General features: G+C 36.7%; 1 protein-coding gene across 5 annotated transcripts in view; it reads right to left on the bottom strand.

Annotated features, from left to right (window-relative positions):
* Nucleotides 1–14,100, bottom strand: part of RELCH (RAB11 binding and LisH domain, coiled-coil and HEAT repeat containing) — a 77,846-nt gene that overhangs the window by 16,414 nt on the left and 47,332 nt on the right. For all 5 annotated transcript variants that reach the window (XM_089516602.1, XM_089516606.1, XM_089516603.1 and 2 more), the window contains 11 exons: nucleotides 13,856–13,946; nucleotides 12,705–12,776; nucleotides 11,422–11,562; nucleotides 10,403–10,567; nucleotides 8,238–8,385; nucleotides 6,468–6,624; nucleotides 5,081–5,204; nucleotides 3,355–3,403; nucleotides 2,616–2,695; nucleotides 919–1,025; nucleotides 237–336 (listed from right to left, as the gene is read on the bottom strand). In XM_089516602.1, the coding sequence (XP_089372728.1) occupies nucleotides 237–336; nucleotides 919–1,025; nucleotides 2,616–2,695; nucleotides 3,355–3,403; nucleotides 5,081–5,204; nucleotides 6,468–6,624; nucleotides 8,238–8,385; nucleotides 10,403–10,567; nucleotides 11,422–11,562; nucleotides 12,705–12,776; nucleotides 13,856–13,946 (1,234 nt within the window). The remainder of the gene's footprint in view (nucleotides 1–236; nucleotides 337–918; nucleotides 1,026–2,615; nucleotides 2,696–3,354; nucleotides 3,404–5,080; nucleotides 5,205–6,467; nucleotides 6,625–8,237; nucleotides 8,386–10,402; nucleotides 10,568–11,421; nucleotides 11,563–12,704; nucleotides 12,777–13,855; nucleotides 13,947–14,100) is intronic.

Below are 14,100 nucleotides of genomic sequence, written 5' to 3'. Positions count from 1 at the left end.
TCCAGAGACTAAAAATAATATTCATTAATATTGTACAGTTCTATTCTTTCTTGACCACAATGCTTCTCCTGCTTCACCTCCAACTTTTCTGAAGAAAGTAGGGAGTGAATTGTGGCAGGCAGAGGAGGTAGCTGGGAAAGAGGAGGACAGCATTTCCTGAGGCCACCAGCTGCCAAATCATACTATAAAGCACCTTCAAACAGCATCTAAACTGTTGGGAGAGGGGGAGGACTTACCTCAAACATTCTAGCAGCTGTACACCGAACAAGTGCTGAAGTATGTACAACTCCATACCATAATACTGTTAGCAGCAACTCATGGTATGCTGGATTTGCACTGAAAACAAAACAAAACAAAATGATCAAAGAAACAAATAAATAAGTGAAGACTGAACTATAGCAGTTTAATTCAAATGACTCCCCTTACTGTGCATTCTGGGCCTTCATATTTCACCTTTTCTGTGGAGCTTTTGGCTAACATCAGTCTCAGTCTAAACAAAAATGAAACACCTGTAGCTGTGCTTTTTTCACATTTCAACCCTTTTCTTTCCTTCCTGTATTTCTCCCCATAGTCCAATTTAGTTTGCAAGTTCCTTACAGAAGATGATTTGCTGTGTTCGCAAACTGAAGGACTGCAATTCACAGATGTCACAAAACCACCACTAAACATTTGGAACAGCATGCCTAAGAGGAGAATTCTATAACATTGTTCTAAATGCAAATGCTAATGCTAACAAGAACAGATCCATTCAACCAACAGGAATTTGGAAAGTAAATAAATCCCATTGAATCAATATGTCTATTCCAGTTGGGACTAAGAACTGGATTTTGGCGATTACATGCTAAATTCTTACAATATAAATATGTATGAGAAATATACACCACTTTACCCCAGTTCCAATTATATAGTATACTTTACCCCAGTTCCACAAAAGATGCTTTCAGGCTATCAAGGGGAGCATGGGATAATGAAAGCATAGTCATTACATCTTCTAAAAATCCTACCAACAGCTTGCGGTCTTCTTCCTAGAAGTAAGTTTTTAAAATTCAAATGTTAGCTTGCTAACAACCCAGACCTGTGTTCTTCAGAATGAGGTATAGTAACAGTTTGGGACTGGGACTCTATGTCCACTCTTCAGCTCTTTCACAGTTTCCTAAGCCCCAATGAGTTGCACCATATCACTGTTTAAGAATCAGCAACCAGTAAATATTAAATTGAAGTCAACAGCCAAATATATGATCAGTACAGTTATTCTATGTTCAGTACAGTTATTGGACAAACCACAGCCAGCATCTGGGTCATCTCAGGCTACCTCTCATTGGGACCACCTCAAAGTTTCCGGGTCTGATTGGCCAGTTGAGCATTATGTCAGCAGTGATGTAACATGATTAGCATGTGATGTCAATTCTCATTTGCATCAGACCTTCCTCTCAACCTTAAATCTTTTGTTGTCTGAGAGAAGTCCTCAAATAACTGGTGGGCTCAGTCATTACACCACCTCTTTATTCCTTGTCTAAGAAAACTCTATGAAATTCATGCAGTTGTCATAAGTCAACAGGCGACTTGAAGCCATGCAAACACACACAATGTCACTAAATTTTAATTATACCCATGTAATATGTTCCATGAATTAATGAATTTTGTAAATGTTTTTAATTTTTTGTTACTGAACCGCCTTGGGTCCTGTCCTGGGATAAAGGCAGCATATAAAATAAATAAATGAATAAATAAAAATTAAGAGAAGCATGTAGATGCTTAGTTCATTCCATGTTTGCTCTATGCCATATGGATTTTGACTGCATTTGTTATGCAAGAATTTGTTATCAAATGCATTCCACAATCTAAGTGAAGCCAGCAGTTTTGCCACTCTTTCTCCACAACTAAAATAGTCAAGGTCAAACTCAATCTGGTTTGGTCAAACTCTGTTGCTAATATATCATGTCACACAGGTCTAAAATAGACTAGGAATACTGCTGCAAATAATAAGACCCATGTTCCTGCTTCCAAACAGACAGACAGCATGTTCTTCTGCTTGTGGTAAAGTATATATATTGATGAAGTTAGCTTTCCAAGGGGGAAAAAATACAGTCTTCATTTTCACTGAGTACAGCAAGAATTCTGGAAATATTAGTCCCTTTTTGAAGCTGTAGGGAGCATACATGATTCAAAATGTTCCTTCAAAAGGCTGTGCATCATTATTTATTATGAAAGAGACAGCAGATGTTCCATTATATACCAGATAAGGATGGCAGATATGCAGTAGAGTGTGCACAAGACTGAGTAAGATCTGATCTTTAATCTCTCCTCCAGGCATTTGCACTACTGAAATATCTCTCTTTGGAACTTGGGATTTCCTGAACTGTGAAAAATGCAGGGTGGGGAGGAACCAGAAAGAGAGAGAGAGAAGAATCTCTCAAATCAGAAAGAATTTTGCTCTGTTTTGGCTGCAGAAGGAACGGAAAAAACATCTCTTCTGTGTGTCTCCCTAAGTTAAATTATCTTAGGGTCCAAGCCAGGATTTTTATGCTGCTACTCTGTGGTTAAAGTTTTACTAAAATGTGATAAAATTTGAAATTGTAATGAGGACTATTTGGGACTGAACAACAACTGATTACCTGGATATAGCAAGTAAGTACGCCTGTTGCATAGATAGGAACTGTGGCTTTTGTTAGCACTCCATTCCCTGCTGCAGCATCTGAAGTGAAGAAATAAACAGCTGGTCAATAAAAAGCTGTTCTTAACATCCTTGTCTTAAAGATAAGTTTACTTATTTGGTTTCCATAATATGGTCAGTAAAATCTGGGGTACCTTCTTCTCAGCATAATTTCTATTACAACAGGAATAATTTCTATACTACTCTATACTACAAGATTTCTATTTCTACAGAAATAAACACATAACACCTTCCTCTGATTTAATAAACTGTTCCATGAAATACCATTAAAATGCACATACACTTGATGTCCTAATACTAAGGTTAACCCATTAAAATTTAAAGCATTTTTAGTACAGTGTGCACGCTCCATATGCAGGCGCACCATACACGGCTTCTGGTTTACATGGAAGCTGCGTTGCAATCTACTGAATGGCGCGTGTGCTTGTGGTGCGTGAGTGCCGTGCTGCCGCAAGCACAAGCCCCATTCTATTGAATGGGGTTTGAGCTTATGCAGTATTTGCCTTATGCGGGGTGGGTGGTGGTGGGTGGTGGTGTGTCGGTCCAGAACGGATCCCTGCGTAAGGCAAGGCTCCACTGTATAACGTGTCCAAATTCCCATCTGTAAAAGTAATGAATTTGAAATTTGTATTTTTTAAAGCCTGTAATAAAACGAAAATCACAAAAATACTACCACTCACCAATGTTCTCTTCAGAAAGTCTTAAGATTTCCTGAAATTGTGGTTTTACCTGCAAAATAAAGTATAATCTGAAGATAGTGTTTCATAATTCCTATACATAATTCCTAGTAAGGTGTTAATAAAACTATTTTCATTATGTAAACAATAGTGTTTTAAAAGTTCTTTGGTGTATATGCATGTCATAGTTCACAATAAATACCAAAAAAGTTAGAATTAAGAATGCAAAATAGCATGGAAACCTGCTTCTAAATGTAGTGCTTTCCAGCCACTATGAGTCATAGTTTTGAGGAAAAGGTGAGGTAGGAATAAATTTAATAATAATATTAAGTTATTTAAAGATTTAAAAAATCCACAGAATAGCAAAGTTTGACTTCAACATTATCTCTCCTTAGAAACAAATGGCCATTTTCAAAATAACCCATCATCTTCTCCAGCAGCAAAATGAAAGACACAGAAGTGATAGCCAGAAAATTTCCCAGAGTGAACAATTCTCATTACATCTTGAAAAAACAAGGGGCTGTGCATATGACATCTTTAACAGCTCAGTTTATATTGAATGCAATTAAAATGTCCAGTAGATTTTTAGTTTCTTCCATATTTCACCTATTTCAGAACTCCCAATTTCAGGACAGTGAAAGATTTTCAGTAAATAACATTTGAAAAAGTAAGGTAAGAGTTACATGTGAGGCTGTGGAAGTTCAATAATAGGATTATTTCAGAACTTGTGGCTGGCCACAAGCCACTCCTGGTCTAGACTGGCATTATGGTCCACTGAAACTATGGGCAAAGCACTTTTTATGAAAGTAACTTTTTCCCACTAGTAAGCAGGAATTGCCTCCTTTCTGCAGAGGGTGAATAAGGATGGAATAAACAGGAGAAATCCCTGTTGCTTCTATTCTTACCTATGGTGCAAACCACTGAGCATGTGTCTTAGCAAGATGCAAAGGATATACACCACTGGTCAGCTGTGCCTATATTTGTATGAATGTGTATTAGACTTAGCATATGACCTAATTTCTAGTAGTTCTTTTGTTGTGTTCACTGTTGTGTTTTAATAGACCCTTGGGTGCTGGATTAAAACCCCAGTGGTCAACTACCCTCTCCTTCATGGGAAACTAAAAAATAAAATAAAAGTGATATTCAGCATCCCTTCTGAAGTGGATTATTCTTTGTTACAGTATTTTCTCATATAAGACTGTCCAGAAAGAATGAGCAATCTTGGCTATTTTCTCTGCTGTCACTATTATTCATAACAGATTGTAAAAGTATATAACATTAAAACTGCAATAAAAATATGGCATTTTTAATAAGTAAAGATGCTAGTTATTTACCAGCACAATCAGGCTAAGAAGGAATATTTTGGACAATATTTGTCCAGATTTTTTACTTGAGATGGTAGAGTCTATTTATTTAATGGCAGGGTGACCTACAGTTTCATGCCATATATCTTCAGATCTAAGGACATATAAACATCTAACCACACATTCGGAAGTAAAACTGGAAAAGATTATTAACAGCTAAAATAAACAAACAGTTACATAAAGAAAAGTCAGTTAAAAAACTGAACAAAATATAATCAGGATGAATTTTTAGTTAGATGTTCTGTACAAATCTTACTGGTAAAAATAAAGCAAAAGTTTGCACTTTTTCATTCCAGCATTCCTGTGCCTATACAAGAAGAGTCACATAAAATATTTCATTATTCTATCTAGATAAGTATGTTTACCTTTGTATTTGTGAAAATTTTTCCAAATGTTCGGCAAAGACGCCAGAAAAACCTTGAGAATTCATGTACACAGGCTGTTGAGGCTACATTGATTTTGCTGACTATTTCTATAAGTTGTGGCAACCTGAAAAATCAAGTTTCAGATTGAAATTAAGTCACTGTTCATTAAGTCTGCAACATTAAGATAAGCAATCATTTGTCTGAATATCTTAATACTTTACTTTGTGTAACCTGCAATAATACTTTATTTGGATAATGTGGCACATATATTTAATAGCTCTAAATAAGTCCTTGATTTGTGAACAGTTTTTAAAAAGGGGGAAGAAAGTGAGAGGGAAACGTGTCAGTTCCTTTTAATTTTCAAATGAACAATTGTCGATATAAACCCACTTCTTTGTATGCAGCATTGAGTGGTATTAAGGCATATTTATACAGTTGTGGCAGTGGGACAGAATGTAATAGGATCCAGAAAGATGCAAATCATGACTCTTGTCTTAAACTTTCAAAGGGCTGCATAATGTGATACAGGTCTTTCAGATCTTTACAGTGGTCAGTCAGTGTTACTGTGTGGAAGTAATAAATCTGCTTACCAAATGTTAATTTGCCTGGGTTCAAAACTGTCTCTGAGAAGATTCCTCTTTTAAAAAATATGTGCAGTAGCTGTATTAATATATGTAGTGTGCCATGAAGCCATTGTTCTTGTTCATACCTTTGCTAAGAGTCTTTGCTACTGCACATATAACATACAGCTTTTGGATAAGCCGATTTATTGCTTTCTCACATCAACACAAACTGATTACTGTAAAGAGCTAAATGACCTGTATATTTTGCAGCCCTTTGAAAATTTAGGACAAGGGTCATGATTTGTATCTTTCTGGATCCTATCATATGCTACACTATTCACACAATTGTATAAATATGCTTGATGCCTGAAACCTTAATACCACACGGTACTGCATTCAAAGATCCAAACCACGAAAGTTCATGTAAAAATTAAAACCAGTCAGTTTTAAAGGTAGTGCCACATTTTCTTCCTCCCTCTTCCTTGCTTTCTCCTTTTTATTCTGCAACATGGCTACTTTTTGAAAACTCCTTTAATGATGATAATTACATTATCCGGGTTTTGGGAACTTGCTAAACAACATTCACTCTGAATTATTACATTTAGCATTCCTAAAAGGCAACAGAAGATACTTTTGATGTATTACCATTGAAAGCAGAATTTCTAAAATAATGTATGTAGCCAGTTTCAACTCCAAAACTAAAGACATGCTACAGATTTTGCAAAAAAAGATATTAAAATATTAAACAAAAAACATTCTTTTTTTGTAGAGATTTGAAAGAATTAATTTATTGGGGGGGGGGGGAGCTTCAAAAGACAACTCACAATTGATTGACAACCCATAGTAAGGTATCCCAGCCTGTGGTACCCTCATGTTCCAACTGGTAATCATAAAGATGCAACAACACAGCCAGCTGCTCACGGCTTCCAATTATAGTGGCCACATCTTGAAGAGGTGATACAGGCCTTGGAAATCTTGTCACTAGCAGTACACAGCAACAACCATGATCAAAATTAATGACACTAATCTTGGTCTATTCAACACAGTTTGAGAAATAATCAGTGTTAATTCCTGTAAGAACTTTCACCTAAGAAAGTAACTAGAAGAGATAAAAAAGGGACCTGCTCACAGTCAATTTAATGGAAGGTAGAAGAATATTTATAGATTTAGGGGGATACAGATGGGCAGAAAGGGGTGGCGAGATACCGCCCCTTTTCCCCAGATAGTTGCCGCAGCGACTGCATGTTGTGGCAACAATGCATCATGAAAAAAGAGCTGTGCGGTGATGTCCTTTGTGTGCTGCGCCGTTTAGACACAGCGCATGAGGCTCGTCATCAGTGTGCGCTCCATGTGTACGTGTAACGTGCCAAAATGACACCCAGACAGCGTGATAGGGCTTGGGAGCATGCAGATGCTCCAGTCTTCCAAGTCCTAAAGCCCTCCCAAGCTTTGCGCCAGTCTGTACTGGGCCTTAGTCTCAAAAATTACAAAAGAACTAAAATGATCTAATTACCGTTTCTAAACTTCAATTCCTAACTAGGAATTGATTTTATATAAAGAGAGAGAATGTGTGTGTGTGTGTGTGTGTGTGTGTATTCTACCTTCAAAATGAAGTTACCATGACATGCTGTATAGGAATTTGCCTGCGAAGAGTGTTTTATAGCTAAAAGCTAGGACACAACTTGAGGCAGTTTACCCTAAACCAGTGATTCCCAAACTTTGATCCCCCAGGTGTTTTGGACTTAAATTCCCAAAAGCTCTGGCCAGTTTGGTGAGTAATCAGGAATTCTGGGAACTGAGGTCCAAAATATATGGGAGACCAGAGTTTGGGCACCACTGCCCTAAAGTAATCAAATGGTTACCTCAATTATACATCTTGTTAGGTTCTGACTTTCTAATGCTTTCTGGGCTACTACCAATATTGCATGTCACTTGTGAGTTATTACAAAAACACAGTCAAGTTCACTGTAAGAACTTAACTTATGTCCTCATATATGGAGACAGACGTTATGACTACCTGCTGCCAAACGACGGGAACTCATTAGTGGGCCTGTGCATGGATTTTGCAAAAGATAATGAAGATGGAATAGAAAAGATTTAGAGAGGCAAAATGTATAAGGCACAAACAAATCTCTCAGCTGATCCTACCCAACAGATGGTCAATATAGTGGTCCCTTGGTATCTGCAGTTTGGTTCCATGATCCCTTGTGGACACCAAATTCTATGGATGCTTGTCCCATTATATATAGTATTGTAATAAAATGGTGCACCTCTTATAAGAGAGCACAATCAAATTGGCAAAATCAAGGTATGCTTTTTGAATTTTTTAAAAGTACTTTAAAACCAGGATGGTTGAATCAGTGTATGCAGAATCTGTGGATATGGAGGACCAACTTCTGAAATTTAGAATTATATATCTGCAGTGGTAGTGTTGGGAAATTTTTCCACAAAGAATGCTTGCATGAGAACTCCCCATGTTACATAGAAAGCAAGACTGCTGAATTGCCTTCAATTGCACAATATCTCTATTTAAACACATATTTCAATAATTTTTACATTTCTAAAATAGGCTTCATTGTAAAGAATCTAGGTACCTTCTATTGGTGGGACTTCACCCTGTAGCTTAACTTTGCTTGTAAATGGTGCATTCTGTAACACTAATGCAAAAAGTGAAGGAATCAAGGACTGCAGAGCAGAAAGATACATGTGGAGTTTATGTTCCTCTAATCCATGTTCACCTTCCTGAAAAAAGCAACAAGTCAAATTAGAAATCAAGAAAAAATCTTGGTCCTTTCATATCAATACATCAATATATATCAGTTCTGAGGTAACCTCCCATTCAGACACTAGATGTATTCAGCTTCAGCAAGGTTGCTGCAAGGCTTGTGCCCAATGGTATTTCCATTTATTTTATAATCTCAATTTTTAACTGTCAGTTCTACAACTGGCTACTAGCCTTAAAACTGCTGCTCAGTGTAGAGTTTATAAGTTACCAAACCTTCACATTTACTACAGAGAAATGAGTTCTTTGATCATTTAGTATAAAAACTTGAAAAGAAAGAAGTCAAGAATATGTCATGTATGTAGATCTTTTTTAAAATAAATTCTTGTATTATTATTAGAGATAAAAACTTCCAAACAGTTTTAGAATGCCAGTGTCGTGTACAAACATCAAGTTTTAATTTGTCAGTGCTTCCATGTTTTTTTTACAAGTAACAAAAAACAATGCTCATTTGACAGCAACCAAATGATCACACTTTAATTTAGAAGCTGTCAGAACTGTTCTCTTCAGACATACAATGTTGCAAGGACTTTTTTTTAGGTTTCTAGGTAACTACTGTACAGTCCTCCCTCCATTCTCGCGGTTTTGAAACTTGAGTCCCTTGCTTATGTGCGAGGGACAAACGGAGGGGGAAATAATCGGGCGCATGCCCGAGGCACGTGCTCCCAAGCTCCCGCAGCCGTGCACCTATAGTCAAACCAATGAGGCTTGAATATAAGCAAAACTCCATTTTCATGAGGGGGTCCAGAACGGATCCCCCGCGAAAAAGGAGAGGCGACTGCATACTTTTAAAAAAACCGTACCAAGTAAGATTACAGTTAGGGCACAAAATTAACTGTATGGCAACATAAACATTCAAGATGAATATATATTAAGACATGCCATGTGTAATATTCAAATTGTTGTTGTTGTTGTCATCATCATCATCATCAATTTATATGATGCCATCAGTGCACATGGCACTTTATATAAAAGTTTACAACTGTTAATTGGACAGTTCCCTGCTCTCAGGCTTATAATCTAAATAATACACAACACACAAGTAAAAAGGAATGCCAGTTGGAGGGAAGATTAAGTCCAACAGATGCTGGATGCTGTTCTCTTCCTTTAAGGCCACAACAGTAGCAGTTAGTATAGAGGAATATAGAGGAAGGCCTTCATCAGTTGAGGGACCTAGGTACTATGGAGCTAGCCCAAGAGATGACATCATATAATATGCAGATTATAGCTCTGTATAGTAACAATTCTTCATCTGAACCATTCCGTGAATGAAAAAGCCAGTGTGGTGTAGTGGTCTGAGTACTAGATTATGACCTGCAGACCAGGGTTCAATTCCCCACTTGGCTATGGAAACCCATTGGGTGACCTCAAGTAAGTCACACACTATCAACTCCAGAAAACCCCATGAGGGTTGCCATATGTCAAGAAACAACTTGAAGGCATACAACAACAATAAATGTTGTTAATCTGGATCTTAAAGTCAGGGACACATTTAATAATAATAATAATAATAATAATAATAATAATAATATAATTGATGTATTATATGACTTTGTTCATCCCAGATACACCAACACCTACATCTACGACAGGAGTAGGCAACCTGCGGCCCGCGGGCCGGATGTGGCCTGGCGAGGCCTTGGGACCAGCCCCAGCCCGGTCCTGCCACCGATTGCCACCGGGGCCTTTGGGGGGCAATTGTCTATAGAAGCCTCAGAAACATGCATTTATATTAACATTTTTTTAAAAAATCAGCAAATTTTTTCGCGTGTCCTCAATTTTTTTTTAAAAAAGTGTCTTCCATTTGAAAATTTTGTCCTACATTTGTCCTGGTTTATTTATATATTTAATTTTTAAAAAATTATTTAATTATTTATTTTTTGGCTTTGGCCCCCCAGTTGTCTGAGGGACAGCAACCCAGCCCCCGGCTCAAAAAGATTGCCTACCCCTGACCTACGAGATAGTTAAGATACTTACCCTGAGTAGTTTTTCAATTTTATTAAGTAATGTAGGTATTAGATGTGATTGCAAATTTCCCAGTTCTGTAGTCCAGGCAGCATAGGCAGGTAAAAACACCTGGTGAGTTGCACCAACTACTCGTTCTGAAGGATCACCCAATGCTGAAAGCAGTAGTTCAAAACCCTGGTAACAGAGAAAGAGACCATTTAAGAATGACCTATTTACTTACTTATTGCTCCCACCCCGCAATAAGCAAATCTGCTGTGAATTAAATCAGAGAAATTCATAATGGTTACAGTTATAAGCATAACATTTGTAGGTCTCTTTATTTTAACTATTTCAGGGATTACAGGAATTTTGAGGGGCTGGTATCTGGCTTGTGTGTTGGGAAGTGGGTCAAGAAACTAGATTAGAAGAAGTGGCTTTATATTCTGCTACAATGTTTTTGTGATAAAGAATGATATGAGGTGCAGAGTTTTTGAATGTAAAATGGAATAGAAAAGGCCTGATATTTGCAAACAACATCAATTTCAAGTAATGTGATTCTTCACAACTTCTATGATAGCAACTGATCTCCTTGGGGTGACAGAAAGCAATAGGAGCCACTAGAGATGTCTTGGATCAGACTTTCTCTTGTTTTAGAGGAAATAAAACTTTTAAACTGTTAACATACAGCCATGCTTTAAGTTTCAGGATGACAACAGAAACAATCAGTTAACATCTGCTTTAAATTAGAATGACCAAAATTGGCTAAAATATAAAAACTGGACTATTTGTTACACATACATGCAAAAACAGGCCCTGATCACGGACTTACATATTGTCTACATCATTAGGATTTCTCCCTTATCTCAAATTCATTTTCTCCTTCTTCTCCCACCTGTTTTTAATTGAAAATCCTCAAATATATTCTTATAATTCATTCAGTCACATGACCTTACAATTATCACATGTGCATGGCAGGGGGTTGGACTGTATGGCCCTTGTGGTCTCTTCCAGCTCTACAATTCTATGATTCTATGTGATCAGATACATACTTGTTGGTATTTGTCTGGATCATCAATATATCCCATGATGATACCAAGGCTTTTGATCACAGCTTCTCGTACCAAATCTGCCTTATCTTCCATCAGCATCTGCTGTAGCATGGAAAGTACCAATGAACTACGAATCTCTTTCTGAAAATAAGGAGGAAATTGGTATTGGTATTCTATATAATTTATATAGAAACTGGAAACATATGTAGTTAATAATACACACATCTATATGAGATTTTAAGCAATGCATTTGTAAAATAATGGTTCCAGTTGGTTAAAAAGTTATATATCAGAATATTGCTAAATGAAAGTAACTGCTTTAGGCCAAGAGATGGAAAAAAATCACTCAAGTCATAATTGAAGACGGGCAGGCCCAACATTTGTTTGATTTACATGATGGCTATTAAAAAGGCTTTTGATTGGATTCTTTCTTTCTTTCCTTCCTTCTTTCTTAAAATGCTCTTCCTCTTTCCTTTAGTGTTCCCAGAAATGCTTCAGTGTTGATTTTTTTTCCTTATTGTTGTTTTTAGGAAGGGTGGTTGTAATACATGCTGGTAAATATTGTATGCCTTTCCCCATATGTTAGCTATCTAGAGTTCCCTTTTTTAAAGAAGATACAAGCTTTAAAATAAAGTAAATAGAATTAGAATAGAGGGAGAAAAGCCAATAGACTGGATTAGTTATTTACAAAACTCTTAGCAATAACATTAGCAATAGCAAGAACATTTCTATACTACTTATCAGTACACATTAGCACTCCCTAAGTGATTTAAAATGTGTAAGCTAATTGCCCCCAAACAAGCTAGGTACTCATTTTAGCCACCTCAGAAGGATGCAAACCTGAGTTGACCCTGAGACCCTGGCTGGGATTGAACTCACAACCTTGTGGTTTGCAAGTGAACAGCTGCAATACATGCATTTAACGGTTGCGCAACTCTTTACTACCTAAGGCCATTATATTTTCTTGTTTCAGTACTGACAGCAGATATAACTGAATTAGTTGTCCAGAATTTTTTTAAAAATCCATTGCTTGTTAGCTTAAAGGAGTATGAAGACTTTTTATTATAGAACAGCTATTTCCAATATCACATTTCACTAACCCTCCCAAAACAAAACAAATGAACAAAATAAAGAAAGATAGAAAGAAAGAAAGAAAGGAAGTCTACAGGGATAGTTAGTCTGTGGGACTAACTAATTCTTTGGAACTTGACCATTTAAAAAAAGAAAGTCTGATGTAATCATAAACTAAGACAGAATAACAACTGCAATCAATGTACACTTACAGGTAAAAAAGGTGCTAATGCTCCACAGGACTCTGCCACTAACAGCCGTCTCTCTGGATATTTGTGATTGATCTACAGGAAAGAAAATCCTTCAACAGTTAGCTGTTACTTCTTTTATTCTTTGGTAATAATAGTTTTACGCATTTTTCAGGATTTTACAACTGATTGATAATAGTAACTCCTACACTCAGGCTGAACTGCAGAATTAATGCAGTTTGACACCATGTTAAATGCCAGGGTTCAATACTATTGAATTCTGGAATTTGTAGTTTTCTGAAATATTTAGCCTTCTCTTTCAGAGAGCTCTGATGCCACAACAAGCTATAAATCACTGGATTCCATAGGATGAAGCCATGACAGTTAAACCGGTGTCAAACTGCATTAATTCTGCAGTGTGGCATCAGCCTCAGAAAAACACATCAAGAAGTTACCACTTAACTTTCAGTGATAGATCTTTAGCACAGCTCCTGTCTGGAAATTCAAGGACCCCCTACTTCAAGGTGTACTACTATACTACTAATAATAAAATAATAAAATTTATATATATCTTGCCTCTCTGTGTAACACAACTGAGGCAGGATATAAATAAATGCTATTATTATATTATTAGTAGTATAGTACACCTTGAAGTAGGGGGTCCTTGGATTTCCAGACAGGAGCTGTGCTAAAGATTTACTACTGAAAGTTAGTGAATAGAAATACCTTAATAATATTCCCTCAAAAGTATATTCATTAGCATTGGCCAGACAACCAAAGTGACCCTTATAAGAATTTTCTGGACCAGCTCAGTAGCTGAACTGAACTATTTTTTCTAATGTTTAACCTGGATTGCTATATTTCTTGGATATAGTGTGGGATGAAAATATTTAAATAAATAAGTAAATAAAAGCCTCAGACTTCCTGATCCAGACAAGGATTAACCTGGTTGTTAAAACTCTTGAAACCTCATACCATCATTTCCTCCTCCTGATTATTCATGACATCCACTTCCCTGAATGGGTTCTAGAACATTTATCTTATCCCTATTCATTGTTACAAAGAGATATTGAGTAATATATTGGAATCAGGCTATCTATGTATAATACTGCTGATACATGTAATGTATTATTTCAATGTGAATAATCATCACCAAAATGGATATATACTATTACCTGCTCCCAACACTGTGGTAGGAGCTCTGCTTCTACACGGGTTGGTCCAACATGTCGAGCAAATGCAACACACCCAGTAAGAATCATCTGCCTGAAAAATAAAATTAAAAACAAAACAATACACCTCACCTATGAGAAGGAAACATGCTTATGCAACCAGCGCATGATTAGAAATAGATCAAAGAGATGTAAAGGACCGTTCAACAAACGGCATCAGATAGATACTGCTAACGTTTCCTGTCAAT

This window comes from Sceloporus occidentalis, unplaced genomic scaffold (genome assembly GCF_023333645.1).
Source record: "Sceloporus occidentalis isolate IW3139 unplaced genomic scaffold, rSceOcc1.0.p SCAF_3, whole genome shotgun sequence".
Classification (NCBI taxonomy): Eukaryota; Metazoa; Chordata; class Lepidosauria; order Squamata; family Phrynosomatidae; genus Sceloporus; species Sceloporus occidentalis.
The sequence above is the reverse complement of the archived record's forward strand: the minus strand, read 5'-3'. Positions and strand labels throughout refer to the sequence as shown.